This window comes from Arvicanthis niloticus, chromosome 19 (genome assembly GCF_011762505.2).
Source record: "Arvicanthis niloticus isolate mArvNil1 chromosome 19, mArvNil1.pat.X, whole genome shotgun sequence".
Taxonomy (NCBI): domain Eukaryota; kingdom Metazoa; phylum Chordata; class Mammalia; order Rodentia; family Muridae; genus Arvicanthis; species Arvicanthis niloticus.
The window spans coordinates 34,580,088-34,601,864 of NC_047676.1; the positions used below are offsets into that span (position 1 = coordinate 34,580,088).

At 46.5% G+C, this 21,777-nt stretch overlaps 1 protein-coding gene and 1 pseudogene across 1 annotated transcript; one reads left to right on the forward strand and one right to left on the reverse strand.

The window, feature by feature from the left end:
- The window catches only part of LOC117723848 (serine/threonine-protein phosphatase 2A 56 kDa regulatory subunit gamma isoform-like), a 691,904-nt pseudogene that overhangs the window by 161,738 nt on the left and 508,389 nt on the right, over nucleotides 1-21,777 (forward strand).
- On the reverse strand, nucleotides 966-3,694 carry LOC117723851 (proline-rich protein 30-like). Its single transcript, XM_076916177.1, has 3 exons — nucleotides 3,359-3,694; nucleotides 3,072-3,277; nucleotides 966-2,778 (listed from the first exon to the last, which is right to left on the reverse strand). The coding sequence occupies exon 3, from the start codon at nucleotides 2,415-2,417 to the stop codon at nucleotides 1,353-1,355; it is 1,065 nt and encodes a 354-aa protein (XP_076772292.1). The 5' UTR covers nucleotides 2,418-2,778; nucleotides 3,072-3,277; nucleotides 3,359-3,694; the 3' UTR covers nucleotides 966-1,352.

Below are 21,777 nucleotides of genomic sequence, written 5' to 3' on the forward strand. Positions count from 1 at the left end.
ACTGGGGCAGTCCCAACTTGAGGAGAATTACACAAACTAACACAAGCAGGGCCTTTATGTGTTGCTCCTGGGAGGAAGTGGTTTCTCCTGGGTCATGGTGAGGAAAGACACTCCAAACAGATTCACTGATTCCTAATATCTTAATAGGAGGAAACCAGTTCCCACTTTGAAAGCATCCTCCGTAGCTGATTGGACTCTTTCTTATGGCTTGACATCCTCTTCTGGAACACAGAAGTTATGGGTGGTGGTTGCTCCTGATAGGTGTCTTCTAAGTGCTGTGGATGGTCTTCCCTCCCCTCCCCTTCTCTCCCTCTCCTTTTTCCTCCTTTTGTCTCTTCTATTCTCTTTTCTCCTCTCCCTCTCTTCCTCTTTTCTGTCTCTCAGTCTCTGTCTCTCTTTCTCTGTCTCTCTCTCAACCTCTCTCTCTCTCTCTCTCTCTCTCTCTCTCTCTCTCTCTCTCTCTCTCTCTCTCGTGTGTGTCTGTGTGTGTGTGTGTGTGTCCCAACTGAAGACAGAAGACATTGGATCCCCTGGAACTAGAGTTACACTTGTGAGGTGCCCAGTGGTGCTGAGACAGCATCTCTCTAGCCCTTCTGAAGGAGCCTTCTAGTTTCCGGTCTGTGCATGTGCTGTACATAATACTTGTGCTCTCCTATAATGAGTCGCTAGCAATGTCCTTCCCTGTGAGGACAATGAGCGGCTGCATCCTAGTCAACCCAGGCTGTCCCTGGAGAAATAGACCTATTGGCCTAATCTTTGATTCAATTATCTGTCCAGGGACTTGAATTAAACATGAGAAGGGCCTTGTAGAGGTCTCTAAGCATCAGGTACTAGAGTGGACTCTAGTATGTAGCATTTGGTGTCCTTCACCCTTCCGTCCCCCAGCCTTTTGTGGGACTGGCCTTATCCTATTGCCATTGATTCTATTCTGTGGACATTGTGGACACAAACACAAGACTCTCAGGGTTAGGCTTTATTGGATACACTGAAGGGCAAATGAGGCCTTGGGTGCCTCTGGTCCCTTCAACTAGGGGAGAGCACACTCCACAAGGGGTTCCCAGGGTTCAGGACAGGAGAACACACCTGGCTTCTGGCCAGCCAGCCCTTCAAGGTGTCTCTGTGCCACCCCAAGGACTGAGAAGTCCTGGTAGGGAGGGTGGAGTTTGGAAGGGGTGTTCCAGAGGGTCTCCGCTGCTCTGGAATTAAGATGGAGACTTTCATGGAAAAGACCCTAAGGACACAGACCACTTTGAGACAGAAGGCCTGGGCTTTGTGGAAACAGTGACCTGTATTGGCTCCTGAAGTAGAGACCTGAAGCACTGGCTGGGTTTTGGTGATTGAAGGTCTACAGATCAAAGGCTCCCAGTCTGGAAGATTGTGCCAGTGGTTTGCACTGATGCTCGGGTTGCAGGCTTTTGACTCTGGAGGGTCTCTGCCTGGGACTCTACATCCACCAGTCTTTTTCTTCTTTTGTTTGGCAACAGATGCAAAGCCTTGGCCTGGCCCCGAGGCAGGTAGAGGCCAAAGCCAATGCCTATTCGGAGAGGCCCAGATTCCTGGCCCTGGGCACAGGGCAGTAGTTGTGGGAAGGCAAGCAGCCGAGGTATAGTCTTGTACTTGGGGGTGGGACAAGATGGGGTGCGGAGCTGGAGGCACACTAGACATATGGGGTACTCCACGACTGGGGCCGGGCCAGTTGTGCCTAGCCACATGTGCTGCAGAATCTGTAGCTGTAGGTCTTGTGCAATTCTGTGGTGCCCCACATGGGCCACCAGGGCTTTGGCAAGGGCCCCTGGGTCCTTGAATTCTGTAGGGTCCACCTTGCTTGGCACACATCCCCCTGCCACCCCAGAGGACCTGATGCTTCTGGATGGAGGCCACTGCCATGCTTGCTTGTTCCTCTGAATTCCTTGAGAAGATGACATGGGGATGGGGGATGTGACCCTAGAGCTTTGAAAGTCCTGGAGGGATGAAGCGGACTGGTAGGAGTGAGGAGAGGAATTTTGTAGCTGGGAAAGAGAGGAGGAGCTGGTAAGAGGGGGAGAGAGACAGAGCTGATAGTTGGAGGGAAAGGTGGAGTGAGGAGAGGGGAGTTGTTCACCAAAATAAGTATAGTTTTGGCAAAAGCAAGAGGAGGATCCTGGGAGAGAGGAAGAATAGGGAAGAGGAACAAAGTCAGAATTCGAATCCAAAGAGTAGAAGTGAGGTCCAGGAGACGGGGTCTGTGTCAGAGCAGAAATTAAATATGCCTGCGTGGTGGTGGGCAAAGGAAAGTGGGAAGAAGGGAGGGTCTGATGGGGAGAAAGAGATGCTAAGTTGGGTGGAGGGGAGTCCATGAACTGTGAGAGGACCTGAGGGGGACATTCTGGGGGCACTGCATTCTGTAGCAGCACCTGGTCCTTGTTTTGATGCAACATTGTCTTGAATCCAGGTGGGAAGCAGATGGGGTGACAAGACTAGTGGTTATAGACCTAACAGTCAGTGTGGGGATCTCTGAAGCCAGCTGTGGCTTGTAGTTAAGACTGCCTTTTGTGCAGAGTGTGGCTGCAGCAGCTCGTTCTGCTGCAGGCATCAGCAGCAGGCCAAGGGGACAAGCGGCCTCTTCTACCTGGCTGTGGCGTGCTCAGTCCAGAGTCTGCATCTAATCTTGGCTCCTCACGTTTCCTCAGCCATTGGCTGGGGATGTATGGAGATGGAGAATGAGAGCTGTCCCTGGGGAGCTGAGGGACAACCGCAACTCTCTGGGTGGAATCAGGAGAAAGACACAGTCTGTAGGACCTGCAGAGAAAAAGACAGAGGTCAAGATGTCAGAATGATTGGTCGACTTCTGGATTCTGCGTCAGGTGCTCATTTCCAGTGTGAACTCAAGACCCTCAATGTGAGGTCTTTGGATGTAGTTCAGCTGCTACATTGTTTGTCTAGCATGCACCAAGTCCTGGGCATGACTCCAACACCACGTAAGGGTGGCATGCTGGAACAAGCCTGTAATCGCTGTGGGGATATAAGGAGCTTGAGGCTAGCCTGGGCTCCATGAGTCTGTCTCAAAACAACGAAGACCAGCACTTTGTCACCTTTGAGGTCAGAAAATCTGGCAAGGTGCTGTAGAGAAGGTTAGAAAATTGGAGATTATGGCTGGAAAGACTTAGGGACTGAGGGGAAATGGGCAGCAAAGAGCACTGAAGGCCAAAATGGGGAAAGGACTGGAGAGGACTGTGCGGTGCTTTGCCAACTTGTGTGCCTTCCACCGTTTCAAAAGACACTTCACCAAATAGGAGACCTGGAAGAGAAAGTAGAGTCACAGAACAGTCTATCTACCCTCTTCCCGCCCCCACACTCAGACCCCTAAACTGACGCTGACCCAGGATTCCAGTCTGAGCAGTTCCCTCAGTCCTTTTTCTGGTACACAGAGCTCTTCTGCAGTATAGGGTTTTGTCCTAATCCTGACACACAGATTTTGTAACCATCCTAGTTTCCTGGCTTGATGGTGCCCCTGGCCTCTTGTCACCCTCAACACCTCAACCCTCAATCCTTCTCCCTCAGCCTGGCCTTGGCTCAGAAGGGTTATCAGAGCCAGTGGCAGCAACAGTAGGGCCAGCTGGTAAAAGGCTCCAAGAGACTGAGGCTTTGCCTAAGGGGCAAAGCCCCAGTGGGAGCTGAGGGGCTCCTTCCCTGAAAGCAGCTCTCACTCTCTGGCATCAAAAGCTTATGTCACAGAGATCAGATAATGACATCATAGATTCTGCCTTCTCCTCACCCTCAATGCTCTGGGTGTTTCTCAGGGACCTGCCAAGGCTGTTTTGGTAAAAATTTTCAGGTAGAATTGTTTGATGTACACCCACAAACCTAGCTCTGCTTGTCTGCTCTTAACATGTACAGCTCCAGGAGGCAGGGCTGAGCCTTGCAACTTCCTCATTGGCTGCTGTCTGAGGGAAGTAACTGTGCTCCATACCCTTTCACCTTTGGAATATTACTGTATATTTTAGAAGCTACTTCAAAAGATTTTGTTTATTTAGATGTATGTCACATGCTTGCATGTGCCATAGAAGGCCTGAAGAGGGTTGGATCCCCTAGAGCTAGAGTTTTAGACACTTGTGAGTCTCCTGATATGAGTGCTGGGATCTGAATTCCAGGCCTCACAAGCAGCAAGTGCTCTTAACCACTAAACATCTCTTCAGCCTCTTACCTGTTTTCTTTTTTTTTTATTTTATTAAATGGTTTATTTTCTTATTCTATGTGTATTGGTGTTTCACCTGTATGATGAATGTATGAGGGTGTGTCTCAGGGTTTCTATTGCTGTAACTACCATGAGCAAAAACCAAGTTGGGGAGGAAAGAGTTTATTTGGCTTATACATCCAGATCATAGTCCATCACTGAAAGAAGTCAGGGCAGGAACTAAAGCAGGACTGGAAGGAGGAGCTGATGCAGAGTCCATGCAGAGATACTGCTTACTGCCTTGCTACATATGGCTTGCTCAGCCTGATTTCTTATAGAACCCAGGACCACCAGCCCAGAGGTAGCACCACCCACCATGGGATGGGCCCTCCCCCATCAATCTGTAATTGAGAAAATGCCTTACAGTTAGATCTAATGGAAGCATTTCCTCAACTGAAGCTCCTTTCTCTCTGATGACTCTAGCTTGTGTCAAGTTGACACACAAAATCAGCCAGTACAGGGCATCAGATCCCTTGGAACTGGAGTCATAGACAGTTGTGGGCCAGCTTGTGGGCGCTGGGAATTGAGTCCTCTGGAGGAACAGCTAATGTCTTAACCACTGCACCCTCTCTACAGAAAGTGAAAAGTTTCCTATGAAAGCTATCTAAGGGGAGAAGTGAAAAGGTCCTAAGTAGAGAAAAGAAAACTTCTATCAGGAAAAGGGAAAAGTTCTATTCTATGTGCTACTCTAAGTCATGTGTCACCAGACCCTGCTTGGAAATCCACACAGTTAACAGTTCTTTGGTCAGCTGGATTCCTGAGTAGATGCTAGTCCTGTATTCCCAGGAGAGAAATGGTTAGGGGGAAACAGCTCAGTGTAGAGATGAAGCTTCAGGACAGGGAATCTCCTCTCCACCTGCATACTTTTCCAATGCCTCTTTCTGTCTCCTCTTTTATTTCCTGTGTTTGAGATGAACACATGTAACATTTCTATGCTATAGTCTTTTGTGTCTAGACAGAAGGCAGGCAGAGAGCGTCTGGCATAGCTGGGTTCCATGCTGCCCTGGACTGGAGGCATATTAGCTTGGAAGCAGACAGCAAGCAACTGGAAAGCAGTTTGTTGAGGGACTGTCAAGTGAAAAAGGCAAAGGTTGTTTTTAGAGTGTATAAAACAGAAACAACACACCAAGGAGGTGAGGGGCAAGAAGAGAACCAACCAAAGCCACACTGCAATAAGCAAGTCTGTGGAAGGACAGGGCCCTCCTGCTAGTGTGGGAGTCTCTAAGTGAAACTATTTAACATCTCAGCCTGGCACTGTGATGCTCTCCTGTCAGTCCACCCTTCTGGTGGCAGGCTGCAGGGTGGTCTGTTAGTGGTGCTTCTTTCAGTGAAAGTGTGTAATAGTGAATAGAAAGGGGCTCAAAATGAAAGTACAAAAAGGTCCCTTTGCCTGCCACCTAGATTTTGGGGAAATGAAATGCATCTAAAGTTTTAAAATAGGACTTCCCTAGAGCAAACCGGAATATGCTGGGCCATGATATTCTCCTGCACTGCTGAATGCCTTTGCTAGAATCCCCAGATCTGGTGCTCTGCTGACTAAGACACCTGCAGAAAAAGTCTATGTGGTTTGGTTGATCCCTGGCTAGCTATGGCTAACTTTTAAGTCTCCTGGAATCACAGTCAGGCAGCACTGGAAGGCACGTATGTTCAAACCATTTCACATCTAGTTTGAGCTGGTTTGACTCCTTCTCCTGGAGTGACCTGGTGCTCAGAGCCAAGAATCAGCGCCTATAAAGAAAAGTGGTAAAATCAAGAAGCCTCAGATACAGGAAAACAGGGGCCTGCCACAGAGATGATGGTTTTATAGGAAAACTTGACAGAGCTCTGGAGAAGAAACCAGTGGCACTCAGTGTAAGAAGAGCTCAGAAGAATACTCACTGCTGGTCCCCCACGGAGCTGACACCAGGAGTCCCCCAGTTGGGCTGAGCCACTAAAAGTGCAAGTTACACACGTGTGGGTCACTCTTATTCATGCTGCTGCAGAAGTGAAATATGTGCACTGAGCCACCCAAGACCAGAAATCCTGGGAGGATCTGCCTCAGGGAACCGTCTAGCAATTAGTGAAAGTGTGAAGAGAAACTCAGGCTGAATTCCCCCAATTGCACCAGGCAGGTTTAGACTGAACTGTGACCATAGGAAAAAGATCAGAGAGACTGCAAGAATTACAGCAACCAGCTAGTGTCTGTTGGCACAGGACAGGAAGAAACAAAGTCAGAGAGAAAATTAACTTTTCTTCCTTTAAAAATAGAGAACATATGTGGCCCCCACATCTGTTACCTTGACTCAGCTCCTTTGAAAATCATTGAAAAAATAATGAGTTTCTGATCTAGGTGTGGGAAAATCACCAATGAGTAACTCTGAGTTAACACTGAAGGAGCAGTAATGTCTGATCCAATGGTGGTGATCTCAGCCACCAATTTTACACTGGGTAATTCATATTGTGAGAGGGGGAAACTTTTCAGGGAGTAACTCTTGCTTTACACTGGTCAGAAGAGTTTCTGATCTCGGGACTCCAGAGCCTCTGGAGAGGAAGCTGGCTGCCAAGGCTTGGAGAGGACCAGGTGCAAGATTAATGGGTACCATGACAAAGGTGATATGATCTGACCTAGAAACCCAGCTTTCCTGAACTATGAAGAGAGTGATCCATCTCTGGTTCTGGTGCAGAAAACTGCAAAGGTAAAATGAACATCCCAGGTCATTTCAGTTATTGCATTCTTCCTCTTTTTAGATGTACATGCAAAGGCTGGGAATGCCATTCAGTTTCACTGTCAGTTAAGAGCAGAAAGCTTTTGTTAGGAGCCATGCTGCGTTTGCTGAAGTAGCTATACGCTCGCCATTAGAAGATGGCGCTGGCTTCCTGTTCCTGGTTCTTCTTGGCCTTGGTGTCTGCAGCTGTGCACACGCGTAGGCGCGAATTTTTCCGCTGATAGTACTATCAGTGGATATGTAAATGAGACCCCAGTCTGTAAGCCAATGAGGACAGATCGTGTCTCTTTGATAGTATATAAGTCAGTACATTCTGGGGCTTGGGGTCCTTCCTTTGTTCTCCATCTTACATCCTTCTAACTAAAAGAGCTGTAACAATAAAAGACGCTGTCAGAAGAGTCTTGAATGTGACGTGCTCCTTATCGGCGAGGTAGCGTGTCGCAAGCTTTGGCCAAATCCAGTTGGGGAAAGCAGTTCCATCTGTAAGAGCACTTCCCCCTCTGCCATGTAACTCTTTAAATTAGAAAACAAAGAGAATTTCTCACCCCTCATCACTTTTTAGTTGCCTGGAATTCTTTGTGTAGGTTTGAGGCTCCCTGAAGTCCCCCACACAGACTTTAGTTAAGTCTCCTGTTGACCTCCTTTGACTACTGTTTAAATGATTCTGTTGGTGAGACTTTCATGGGTGCAGATTCTGACACTCTTAGGAGATACAGTGTCACAGCTAACTTCCTAACCCTCTGGCTCTTACATTCTTCCAACCCTGTCTTCTGCAATGATTCTTCTGCAATGAGCCTTAGGTCTGGGAGTGGTACTGTAGATATGGCAGACCGATTGCTTGTTCAATACCAAGTGGTCAGTTTTACACATATAAGTAACATTTTGTTTTTGCCACCTCTTCGCCTTGCGTCGATTCTAAACGGTGATAATTTCTCCAACGTACATCTTTTATGGTTTTGTGCCAAGTCCATCCTTACAACAGATTTTGATGAGGCAAGATTTCCTGGGACTCAGACCTCTGCTCCACAAAGACTATAAAATCAGTGTTTGGACCGAATCTCAGTCATGGCTGCTTTCCTATTTTGCAAGTAGTAAGTCAAGCAAAAACCTGTCCAGGGCCCCAAAGCAGAGTCTTTTCAGCTGGTCCTCTGTCTCCTGCCTTCCTTCCTCTCTGGGGTCGCCTTCCTGTTATGGCCTCAGCCAGCAGGTGTCCAGAAGGCAAGAGGAGGAGGAAACTTCAGGGCTTCTCCTTGCACAGGAAGGGTTTAGCCCACCATTGCAAGGCAGGGAAAGACCACTGTTAGTCTCCTTATTGGCTCCTCCAAAGAGTGGCAGGGCACGGGGGGGGGGGTGGGGGGGGCGCGGAGCAGGAGCCAACTAGGGAGTCCAAGGCAGAAGAGAAAAAGGTTCATTTGCAGACTGCCAATTGGGCTTGGGAGCTGCAGGCAGTCTGACTACTTCTGTACACCAGGGGGCGCAGAGGGGCTGGCGTTGGACTGGGGCGGATTAATAATGGTCATGATTGGAACTTCTAAGTTCTCTGGACAAAGTTCCCTAGTAGCTGCGAGTTGTAAGATGTGCTCTGTATCCCAGCTCGCTCCGTGCTCCCGATCCCTCTGGACAAACGCTTGCTCCAGATAGATGGTCGCTCCCAACACAGGCTCCCTCTGAACAACAGCTCCCTCCAGAACTATGCTAGCCCCTGACACCTGCTCCCTCCAAGGCCCTGCTCGCTCTGGACCCCCCTTGAAGCTGACCACACCTTGCTAAGGACACCTGCTCGCTCCTTACCCCAACTTGCTTCGGACAAACGCTCGCTCCTGGACACCTGATCACTCCTGGACACCAGCTGGATCCAGGACAACCACTCGCTACAGACAGGCACTCTTGATCCGGACAAAAGCTCATCCTGGACACCAGCTCCCTCCCGGACATCCACCGGCTCCTGGACACTCGCTCGCTCCCGCACACCTACTCGCTACAAACACCCATTTGCTCCCAGACTTCCGATCTTACCGGACACCGGCTCGCTCCCAGACACCCACTCGATCTCGGACTCTGGCTCGCTAAGGACAGGCTGTTTCGCTCCGGACACTCAGTGGTTCCCAGACACCCGCTGGCTCCCGGACACCCACTTGATCTCGGATTCCCTCTCGCTAAGGACAGGCGCTCTTGCTCCGGACACTCACTCGTTCCTGGACACCAGATCGCTCACGGACACCCACTCGACCTCGGACTCGCACTCGGTAAGGACAGGCGCTCTTGCTCCGGACACTCACTCTCTCCCGGACACCAGGTCGCTCCCGGACACCCACTCGATCTCGGACTCCCGGTTGCTAAGGACAGGCGCTTTCGCTCTGGACACTCACTCGCTCCCGGACACCCGCTCGCTCCTGGACACCCACTCGATCTCGGACACCCGTTCGCTCCCGGACACCCACTCGATCTCGGATACCCACTCAATCACGGACACCCACTCGATCTCGGACACCCGCTCGCTCCCGGACACCCACTTGGTCCTGTTCATCCACTCGCTCCCGGACTTCTGATCACTCCCAGACACCCGCTAGCTCCTGGACACCCACTCTCTAAGGACAGGCGCTCTCGGACACACGCTGGATCCTGGGCACCCACTCGATCCCTGACACCCATTGGGTCCTGGACTCCTGCTCACTAAGGACTGGCGCTCTCGCTCCGGACACTCACTCGCTCCTGGTCCTGAACCCCTCTGGACAGGAAGGCGCTCTCGCTCTGGACATAGGCTCGCTTCGGATCCCAGCTCGCTATACATCGAAAATTCGTCCGATTGCTTTCCTTTACTGATTTCATTCAGAAGTCCGTCTGGCAAGGGACTTTTTCAGCTGGGGGTATTTCCCAATTCACCAGCCCCGCCCTCGTCGAAGACTACAAATACCCAGCGCACAGAGCCTGCAGAAGACCCCAACACCCGTTTGTTCCCCCACACCCATTCGCTCCTGGACACCCACTCGCTCCGGACAGGCACTCTCGCTCTGAACACCCGCTTGCTACCAGACACCCGCTGGATCTGGACACCCATTTACCCCTATACACCGGTTCGCCCTGGTACACCGGGTCGCTCCCAGACACATGTTCGCTCCGGATCTCCACCCCCTTAGGACAGGCCTTCTCACTCCAGACAAATGCTGGCTCGGTGTTCCCAGCTCCCTATGGATCCCAGCTCGCTAAGGATCCAAATATTTTCCGATTTGGATTTGTTTCCTTTACTGATTTCATTCCGAGGTCCATCTGGCAAAGGGACATTTTCAGCTCGGGGCATTTCCCAATTCACCAGCCCCGCCCTCGTCGAAGACTACAAATACCCAGGGCACAGAGCCTGCAGAAGACTCCTCTGCCTGCACTGGTGCAAGCGCTGCTGTCCTCCAGATGCAAGTGCTGCTCAAGGGATGGACTCTACTTTCTGGTCCGAGCAAGTGAAGCAGGCCTGGGATTCTGTCCCTGTGGTACAAGATGCCCAGTCTCCACTGCTCCCCAGCTTCTCAGAAGACCCGGTCCAGGCCTCTTCCTTTCCAGCCAGTCTTTGGCATGTTCCCATTGGATGATGGCGATGACTACACGAACAACCATTTCCAGTGTGGATCATGACATCAAGGCTGTTGCGCCTGGAAGGTGATCACACAGTCAGGAAGGCTGGGCTCCGAAGTGCTCTGGATCCCACAAGAGTAAGTCCCTGGATAGAATCCATCGATGTCATCTATCAATCCTGGAAATGGTTGTTTGTGTAGTCATCGCCATCATCCAATGGGAACATGCCGAGGACCCTATAGAAAATCACAGTCCATGAGGAACAGCCAGAGAAACCCGCCACTCCGGGAACCCGGGAGGATGCTGCAGAAGAACCATTCATGGTGGCCATGCAGCCTGGGTCCTGTTCCATAGCGCCCTGCCTTGGCGACGATGCAGAGGACACCTAGACCTGTGGAAGGAGTGGCTCCAGTGTTGCAGGCCATCAGCCATGGGAGACTGCAGAAGTGGACTCCCGACTTTGTCAGGACTCCTGAAGCTCTTTCTTCCCCTTCAAAGCCTCTAGCTCTGTGGCTGATGCCTAAGGAACAATGGTAGCAGGGAGCCTTAGAGTGTGCAGCAGCAGGCGCCTTCCTGGAGTTTTAGAGCAAGGTCTGTGCCAGAGAGTATCTGTGTGCCTAAATCTCTCCATTCCCCACAGCCGGGTATCTCAGTACAGCCCCCTGCTTCCACAATAAACAAGCAGCGATTTGTAGTGGACGGTCCTTGTCATTTCTTAATCCTTTAATAAATGGTTTCAAATGGAATGTGCGGGTCCATTTTCCAAGGCACTGATTGTGGCCAGGATCACAGGTTTCTAGGATTCATGGAAAGGCCAGGAAGTGGGCAACTGCAATTCAACCTGCAACAGGAAAGCAGGTCTGGCTTTAGGTTTTCACTACACAGGGCTTTGTCCAGGGCCCCAAAGCTATGCCCTGTCTGCTGTCCTATCAATAGCCATCTTTTCTCAGGTGACCTCCTGGTTATCCACTGGCCTGTACTTGTGCTGTGAGCAAGCAGCTCAAGAGGCTTCCCTGATGGCTCCTCGCTGGCACTGGCCCCGGGTTTGAGCCCAACCTTGCCATCATGGCAAAGTCCAGGTTTAGTGCACCTATCTGCTTTTCCACATTGGAAGGGGGATTGCTGATAGCAGGAGCCAAGAAAGGAGTTCTAGCTCAAAGGGATAGGGCCCATTTGCAGACTGCCATTTCTGCTTGGGTGCTGCAGGCACTCAGGGGACATAAAGGTGCTGGCCTTGGGACTGGTGGCGATTAATGATAGTCAGCACTGGAACTTTAAGTTCTCTGGACCACATTCCCTTGGAGCTGCGAGTTATCAGACAGGCTAAGTTCTGCTTGGCTCTTAGTAGTGTGGAGCTGAAATCCGACCCTGATTTCAAACCCCATATGCAATTTTGTTTCATGATATTTTTTTTCCTGGGAATTTGTACAGGATTGTGCTTTTGTGTTATGACCAGGATCAGACTCTGCCAGCAGGCTCCTGTGGGATTCTGTGAGAACCAACTGTTCCCATTTGGAGTACACAGGTGATGTGCAGGGATCTCCAGGTTTTTTTTTTTTTTTTTTTTTTTTCTCTGCCTCTTGACATACCAGTGTTTCTAAACACTGAAAAATCAATGTTCTGATTTCTTTGAGATTTCAAGTAGTTGGTCATCTGCAAAGTTACGGTTTTCAACCTGTGAATTGTCCACAGAGCCAAGTTCTGTTCATCGACTAGCAGACAATGGACAAAATCCAATGATGAATAGAAACCTCCTATGAGATTTTTTTTCTCGTGATTTGGCATGTGATTGTACTTTTGTGTTCTCTCGGGGATTAGACTTGGCCATGCAGGCTCTGGTGGGATTCTGGGCAAACCCACTGTTCTCATAGTACTTAGGGGATGTGATGGGATTGCTGGGGTATTGGTTTGTTTCTTAGGCCTCTCTCTGCCTTTGGGTGTCTCTAAACACAGAAAAAATGATCAGTTGTCTGACTCCTTTTGATAAGCAGGTTTTGTGCCACAGGCCATTGGGTTATTGAGTTTAAGAGCTTCAAGAGCCAAGTTCCGTTCAGTGCTCAGCCTACTAAGGACCAAATCTAATGATGATTTCAAATCTCTTACTGGCTTTTATTCCTTGGTGCTTTCCTTTTGTTGCTGGAACCAGGCTCCAACAGGCTGCCTTTGAAAATGATCCCTGTCGTTTTTTAATACTTTAATAAATGATTTCAAGGGAAATGTTTTGCCTTGTTCAGACTCGTTTTTCAATGCACTGATTGCAGCCAGGATCACTGGTTTTTAGGATTCATGGGAAGGCAGGGAAGGGGACAACCCTGATACAACTTGCAGTGGGAAGGCAGGTCTGGCTTTAGGCTTTAGCATTCTTGGACAACTTGATTCAGGGCGATGCAACTTTTCCCTATAGGCTGACATCTCTCTACTCATACTTTCTAAGGAGGCCTATCCTTAGAAATGCCTGGAGCCCTCTTCTTGGTCTAGGGAGATGCAGCAAAAAGGGCAGCCTGTTGGCTTCTCCCTAGCACTGCCTTGTGATCATGGATAAGTACAAGGATACTGCACCCACCTGCTTTCCATATCAATAGGGAGGCAGGAGCCAATGAAGGAGGCCTAGACCATTCACAGAGACCTGCAGCTCTGCTTGCAAGTTCCAGGCCAGTGAATTCTGCAGCAGTGGGCAGTGTTTCACCAGCAATGCACCTCTTACAGATCCCCAGTGTCCAGTGCCTGAGTTTCTGGTTGTCTGATCCTGGATCACCAATGGCTGTGACTTGTCAGCCAAGTCAAGTTCCCCTGTGCTATCAGCAGGCCTGGGTGGAATCAGACCTTGACTTCAAAAAACACAGTTGATTTTGTTTCTAGGTGCTTTCCTTTTCACATGGAAACAGACTTTGCCAGGAAGGCTGTAGTGGGATCCTTTGAAAATCCAAGGTTCAGGTGGAGGAAACTCTGGATGAAACCCCTGGTGCCTAAGTTCCAGTATGCAGGAAATGTGATCCAGACCCAATTTCATTTTATTTTCGGGTCCTCTCTGTTGGACATCTTTTCGAAATGGTGGAAATTCGTGCAAATACTAAGGTTTGTGGATTACAGGGTGTCATAGGCAAAAGCACCATGATTGATTTCAGTCTGGCAAGGCACCCAATGCATCTAACCCATGCCCCCAGAAGACTCAGTTGTTGTCTGCACCAATCTCAGTCACAGCTGTGTTAATTTCCTGGATAAGACAATTTTCTTCTCTGTGGAAAGCCTTTCTTTCACATAGAATTTTTTTTTTTACAATATATTGGCAGGTTTTATGTGAATTAGAACTTTCCAACTCTGTCATTTGCAAAGCTCTGTGTTAGTTTTTTTTTTTTTTTTTTAATGCTGTATGTTTTCAGTGCTGGACCTGGGTCGTGTGGTCAACATCTTGTAATTTTACACCATTTTGTACAAATTTGAGATTACTGTTTCTCTTTCCAACCTCCCCCCCATTCATATACTTCCGCTCTCCTTTAAATTCATACACAATTTGTTCTCTAATTGCTATTCCATGTATAATTTTATTTATACGGATATAAATAAGTAAAACCTCCTTAATGTCTTTAAACTTTCCATTGATACTTTGTGAATTGTGCATTTACACCCAATCCTGCTCACCAATTCCCTCTCTGCATAGCCTCCCTCTACCCTTGAAACACAACTCTGCAAAAGAAACCAAATATAAAAATGAATAAAAACCTTCTTTCTGTGATAGCTGAGGTGTGTCATGGTGCATCACACAAGTATACTCCTTTGTTTAAACAGCATTACTTCAAATTGTTCATTGCAATGAGTCATTGGTCTGGTTTGAGGCCTCTGACTTGTCCTATAGTATGAGTACAGGATCCTATCTGTCTGGGACTCCCCTGATAACACTGTAGCCCCTTTCTATATGCCTTTATAGTGTTATCTAAATGCTTGGCATGACACTGTAGTGGGTCTCTATGAACATTTACAGTTTTGAATGTTACAACTCAAACAATGCTGCATCTGGTTGCTAATGCATGTACCTGGTTTGATTCTTGTGCTATTGTTAGATGCAGTTTTATTTCACATCTCTAGTAGTTAACCCTCCATGGACTGCTGAATAGCTTTGCATGCAGAATGTTCTTAGATCCCAGAGAATCAGTACACCCCAGAGATACTTAAACACTGACACCAATTACAGCCCTGTTTCAAATGCTAAGTGATATAACCAATGAAAAATTTCCTTCCACTGGTGAAAGACTGAATGAGACAGCCACACCCAACAGATGACCAAGCCTCAAGATGACAAATATCCAATGTCTCTCATTTGTGAGCTCTAGGTTTGCTAGATACGTGACATCATGTTTTCCTCTCGTCACATGTAAGTAGCTGGGTGAAGTGTGTGGAGGAAACTTGGCTAAAGAACTGAAGGATGATTGAGACATTGGAGAGGAAATAGCCAGAAAAGGAACACATAGTTGTATGACATGAAACTCCACATCATTAGAAACAGAACATTCCTGAAGATGTCCATTAATTTTCCATGGTTCTGAATAAACACCATAATCAAAATCAAAGCAACTTCTGCAAAAAGTGGTTAGTTTGGATTATTAATAGGGTTACAGTCCATGATGGCAGAGAGAAGGAATGGCTGAGAATGCTCACACCTTGATCTACCACCAGATGGCAGACAGGGACGGAGAGATTGGGAGGAAGGGGAAACAGGAAATGAGAGAGAGAGAGAGAGAAGAGAGAAGAGAGAAGAGAGACAGAGAGAGAATGAGAGAGTAGAGACAGACAGAGAGAGAGACAGAGAGAGAGAGAGAGATAGGGAACACACCCAGAGTCACTTCCTTCCAAAAAAGATCACATCTCCTTATCTTTACAAAAGAGTTCAACCAACTATGAAACAAACATTCAAATATGAGCCTGTGAGGACCTTCTTCCTTTAAACCCCCACAGAATGAATGAATGAAAATGGATGAATGACTGAACCAACAAATACATTTATAAAGAATGACAAAGCTTCCATGTGACACTCTATCATCAATTAAAATCAGGGTGCATGAGTTGAGAGGTGCTGTAGGTACACCACAACATCTGGGTGTACACGTTTTTCCTGCAGCTCTCTGAAGAGTGAAACACCAGCAAGTTCTCAGGTTGTCTGTCATTCCATGGCTAGAAAAAACAGAGTCCATGTTACACACTATTGGTCATTATATTTTGAAATTCTTAAAAAGATGTTCATTTGTTCCCGTACCCCAAAGCAAGAAAGGTTTCTTTCAGGTGAGAGAGCTCCAGTGGGATGCAGTCCATCACAGCAGGGCAGGCACAGCAGCAGGAAGACATGGCCAGTTGTTCTCACTGCATAAGCAATTAAGAAATACAAGAAGTGGGCTCAGGCTTTCAAACCTCTAATGCAGTTTGAATTTCAGAGGACACATTCCACCATCACAGACAGAAGGCATGGCAGCATGAGACAGAAACAGGATAGTCACATTGCTCAAAGTTCTCTCTTGAGTTCTGTGACAGGAAGCAGACCATTGATTTTGCAGCGGAGAGATGCTTCTGTGAGAGGATTTCACATGAGGTCATTGGCTGTCCACTGAGCTCACCTTACTTCTCTAGAGCCAGGAGTTCTCTTCAAGATGCCCTTTCTGAATGGCCTGCTGCAGCTCTGCTCTCAGCCTCCTTCTTTCCTCAATGAGTCTTTGATCTCTGCTTGAATGGAGGACATTGCCATGAGAATTCTAATTCTCCATATGAGATCATCAATTAGGATCTGTTACTGCACAGGTGTCTGCACTCTCACTTGCTGACCCTCCCATACCTCTCTACTCCTGAGTGAGTTCAGAGCACCTTTCTCCCTCAGTCATCATACTCAGGAACACTATAGATCTTGGGACATCCCAATGCTACAGGAAACCATCCAGCTTTGATTTGCTTTATGACACATCTTCTCCTGCACAGCTCATGTGGGAGACAGGGGAATTAGAAATGACCCCTGAATAAAGCAATACACTGAAAAATAAAAATGAGCAGAATAAATAAAATAAGACAACAAAATACATCCTAGGTACTTTTGACATTGTGAAAACTTATAAATAGTATTTGGGAACCCATAAAACAAGTTTCAAAAAAACCTAGAAACATTATGTGTGTCACATAAAGAAGTAAACCATCTCTCAAGAGAAGTAATGAAAGACAGTGTGAGATATTTGCATACTTTATGGAAAGTTGCCCTTCTTTCTGAGAACTCTTCTTTTATGACAGATTGTTACTTGGCATTTTAAATGTTATTTTCTTTTTAAATGTTATATCCTAAAAATCATTATCCTTACAAAATATACCTATCATATACTAAAGATACTTCATTAGAGGAAATACTATCATAAATATATAGTATTTTTTGAATTCAAGGATATTCTATGTTTTAAAGAGACCCATTTGTTCTTATTGTATACGTATGAGTGTTTTTCCTGCATGCATGTGGGTTCATATGTCTGTGCATGGGGCCCACAGAGCCCACAAAAGTGCTTCAGATTCCTTGAGATGTGAGAGTCACCATGTGTGTGAAGGGAAAAAATTCTGGGTCCTCTGCATGCATGTGTGTCTGTGTACCAAATGTGTACCTGGTATCTGCAATTCCCTAAAGAGAGATTCTGATCCCTTGGAACTCATAGAAAACATAGATAGCATATATGAGTTTTAATATCAAGGCTATAAAATACAGAATACAAAAATAGATGTTTCTTAAATATTTATATATCAAACTTTCTTTAATCCCTGCAAATTGTAACATTCAGATTCTTGGGAATGTTCAGTATGTTATTTTAGAGTCATTTGAAAGAGTAACTTGGGACCTTCTTGGGGCTGGCTGTATTCAAGAAACACAATGCTATTCTCTGCTTCTTTCAGATGTGTGCTTCCCATAGTTTTTCTAGGGGAACAAAACAAAGTAGACATTAGAATAAAAATATGAATCAGTCTGAGTGAATGTGGTGGTAAATGATTTGACCTTAGTATTCTTGAGTTTAGAAGTCACCATGATCTAGATAATGAGTTTCAAGACACCCTGGGATACATAGAGACATCCTAATTAAAAAGGAAGGAAGGAAGAAAGGAAGGAAGGAAGGAAGGAAGAAAGAAGAAAATGAAGGAAAGAAGAAAGGTGCTTCAATCTGTCTTTCTCTTTCTCCCTCCTATCTCTCTTTCTCTATCTCTCTGTCCATTCCTCTCTCTCTCTCTCTCTCTCTCTCTCTCTCTCTCTCTCTCTCTCTCTCTCTCTGTAAAATATTTTTGGATAAGATGGATTAAAATTAGTTTCAGATGAAAATCTAGTGTTTATAGTTTAAATATCTTCCTAAAATAAAGGATTTTTCCAAAAGGGAAACAAAGAAAAGGCCAGCACAGAGCTTTTAAGTATGCCTCAAAATGTGAACACATTTAATATTAATATTCGAAGCACTTGCAATTGTGTGGGGTGGTGTCTGTGTGCAGACAGAAGGTGAATACAAGTAGCAACTCTCAGAACAAGGTACTAAATCCCTTACTTAATAGACTTTAGAGGAAAGATCTCTGAGCTGGGCATCTCAGTGAAGGAACTGGACACAGTGTAAGGCAGCACCTGAGACAGCTGATCCTATTGTCCCACTCTAGGACATCCCTGAGTTCCACATCAATAGGAGTGAAACAGCTTAGGGAAGTTGTCAGATAGGATGTAGGCATGGCTAATCCCTCTACAACAGCAGTCTCTGTGGTTTGACAGTTCAGAGATGCCTGACTTAGAAGGGGATCAGAAATCCAAGAACTGAGGTGGCTCAGATGAGATGTGCATACCTGGGTTCTATATGTAGGTAAATTTTCTTTTCTTTTCATTTGTTTTTTATGTTTTTTTTTTTTCGGTGTATCTTTGGGGGTCCTGGCTGGTTTTCTCTAGAATACTTTTTCAGAACAAAATCAACTAGCAGGGACCAGAACCATCATTTAAAGGGGCAGCAGCTTACTTCCCTAAAAGTACATCCACTTGCCTATAACACTCCTGCCCAGTGGTTAAGCCCTCCTCCCTAGTTCCCTCTGTGTTCTTGATGGATGGATTTCCACAAGAAGTCTTAGTGCTGAAGTCTCCTGCTGAGCAGGAAAGCCCTTCCTGTACACCTGAGTTGGGAAGGGAAAGGGATGCTGTATTTGGTGCTTTGAGTCAGGTCCATGATCATAAGGGTCTCCTTCTGATTTCCACCTTGGTTTGTTTACTTTAAAACTTCATTAAACAGGATAATATACAGTCATTTACATGTAAGGGTATATTGAACTTCAGAATCCTGAAGGACACACAACCATGACAAGTTGCAAACAAAGTAAATATAATAAACATTTCTGAATTAAATAACCTTCCTAACACCCAGACTCCATTCCCTGGAAGTTCTAGATGATCAGTCTGTGAACTAGTCATTTGTCTCCTGTGCCCTTCCCCCAGCCTGCCAGCCTGCCAGCCTGCCAGCCTGCCAGCCTGCCAGCCTGCCAGCCTGCCAGCCTGCCAGCCTGCCAGCCTGCCAGCCTGCCAGCCTGCCAGCCTGAGCAGGTAGGAAAGAGCTGTTTACCACAATAGATCAGACAACAGTATGACCTGGGAGGCATTGCAGGCCTTGGCACCCTGCAGTCTGTTACAGGAGCTAAGAAGAATGGACTGCCTGCTGAGCTTGCCTTGACACCTTCTGGCTACTATCTCCTCCCCCAGCCCCAGGGCTGAACCAAGAAGAGAATCTGGGGGGTGTGGCTTCCCCTTTATATGTGAAAGCAAAATATTAAACTTTGGGCCTTGATCAGAATATGTTGTCTTGGCCCCTTGCTTCTCTGGCCCTCCCTTCCCCTTTCATTCCCAGCCTTCCTCTCTGGTGAACCCGGTTACCTGGTTACCCATAGCTGCAGGCCTACAGACTCCTTGTGTCCAAGGTACCTATTTCAGTTCAGATAACTGTTTCCAATTCAATTCAGGATGTGTTTGAAGTTCACTTAGGAGGCCTGTACTGGCCAGTTTTGTTTGTCAACTTGACACCAGATGCAGTTATCACAGAAAAAGGAGCCTCCCTTGAGTTAATGCCTCCATGAGATCCAGCTGTAATACCTTTTCTCAATTAGTGATCAAGAGTGGAGGGCTGAGCCCATTGTGGGTGGTGCCATCCATGGGATGATAGTCCTGGGTTCTCTAAGAAACCAAGCTGAGAAAGCAGAAGATGGAGGCCTGGCTTGTGAAATTTCAGAGGGAAGATTAAGGAATCTTATCAAGGCCATTGCTATTTTGGTTGTGAAGATTCTGTGGGTTGAGCTAGCTAGGGCTGAAGAATCAGCTGTGATTAACAAGATACCAGAACTAAAGATACTAAGGTGAAAACTTTGCATTACTGGGACTATTGATGCTGGTTAACTAGAGCTAAGAAATTAGTCATGATTAAGAAGAGACCAGGGTCATTGAGGTGAAATTTTCTGGGAAGTGTTTTTTTTTGAGAGCACAAAGAAGCTGTGTTTCAGAGATAGCCAAGGTTATACCTTGTGCAGCAGCTGGACATGGTAAGGTGTAAGACTCACCCAGGTGGTCCTGGTTTTGAAAACATGAAGGGGTCATGCAGAGGAGTCAAGGCTTGTCACCATAAAGGGAGTCTATGAGAGACTATTTGTGAAGCCCAGTTGTGGTGGCAGACAGTAATGTCTTGAGATGCCAGTACCATGTGGTGACCACCAAGAACAGCAGCAGCAGTGGAGTAGAGGCAGCTGGAGCCTAGAAGACAAGGTGTGTGCTCCAAAGGCCAGGGCTGGAGAAGTGACCCAAGCCCTTGGTATCAGACCTGAAGTTCGTGAGTGGATCCAAGACATTGGATGGTTAGAGTTTGATTTTGCTTCTGATTGTGACTGTGCCCTGATATTTTTCCAGCATGAAGTAAGAAAGTATTTTAGTGAAGCCCACACTTAAGAGACTTTGCTTTGTAAAAAGACATTGAATTTTAAGAGACTGGATATCTTAAAGGGATTGAAATTTTAATATGTAGGAATTTGCAAAGACTGTAGGTTATTTAGAGTTATTAGGTCTTGTGGATGAATAAGAAAGTAAGGGTTGAGGCTTAATATTGATGTCTTTGTGTGTCAAGTTGACAAAGGGTCAATTTTTCTGGCTCCTTTTATGTGTCAACTTGACAAAAGCTGGAGTTATCACTGAGAAAGGAGCTTCAGTTGAGGAAATGCCTCCATGAGATCCAGCTGTAAGGCATTTTCTCAATTAGTGATCAAGTGGGGAGGTACCATTTTTGGGTGGTACTATCCATGGGCTTGTAGTTTTGGGTTCTATAAGAAAGCAAGCTCTGCAAGCCAGGAGAAGCAAGCCAGGAAGAAAAATACCTCCATGGCCTCTGCATCAGCTCCTGCATCCTGACCTGCTTGAGTTCCTGTCCTGACCTCCTTGGGTGATGAACAGCAATTTGGAAGTGTAGGCTGAATACACCATTTCCTCCCCAACTTGCATCTTGGTCATGATGTTTTGTGCAGGAATAGAAACCCTGACTAAGACAATGGCAGTGTCCAGAAACCAATCAAGGCTTGTATAAATAAAGTGCTGGAACTAGGAGTTTCAAGTTAATCTCCATTCCACTTTACTACCAATTTAATTTTAGCAATTTCTGCAATAGTAACAGAAATTCTGCAAGCATGTCTTGTATTTTCTATTGTTGATGAAGTATTGAGGAACTAACTACTCTCCCAGTTCTGCTATTTACAGAAGAAATTATGGAAGGCCTTCATTCTCTCAGTGAATCCAAGATATGTTCTCTGAGCCTTCCCACCTCTGTTGAAAGGTCCAGGTAATGAGAATTAGAGAAAATGTTAAAAATTCAAAGGAAAACATGCTGGTCAGTAGTGTGGTACAGTGCTTATTTCATTTTTTACACAGACTTCCTGAAAAATGAAGTTCAGAGAGCAAACTGTATGTGATGACACTTAAGTGTGCTCTTGACACTGACATCGGTGTGATCACTTTCTTGCCTGGTACAGGACTTAGTTCACAGATTAGGTATTACTGGGAGGAAAAAGATCACTTAAAATTCCTGAGAATAATGAAAAGGTAAAACTGCAATTCAAAGGCCATCAAAGTACAAAAACACTATCCTGGAATCACAGCTGATGTTGACCATGCTTGAGCACTAGTTCCCACATGCTCAGCCTGCTGTAGAGAACACAGTTGGCACTGGAGGGAAAGGGTAGACTACAGTGAGAGCTGCTAACTTCCCAGGGTTTGTGTTGCATGGATAAAATCCCAGGAGA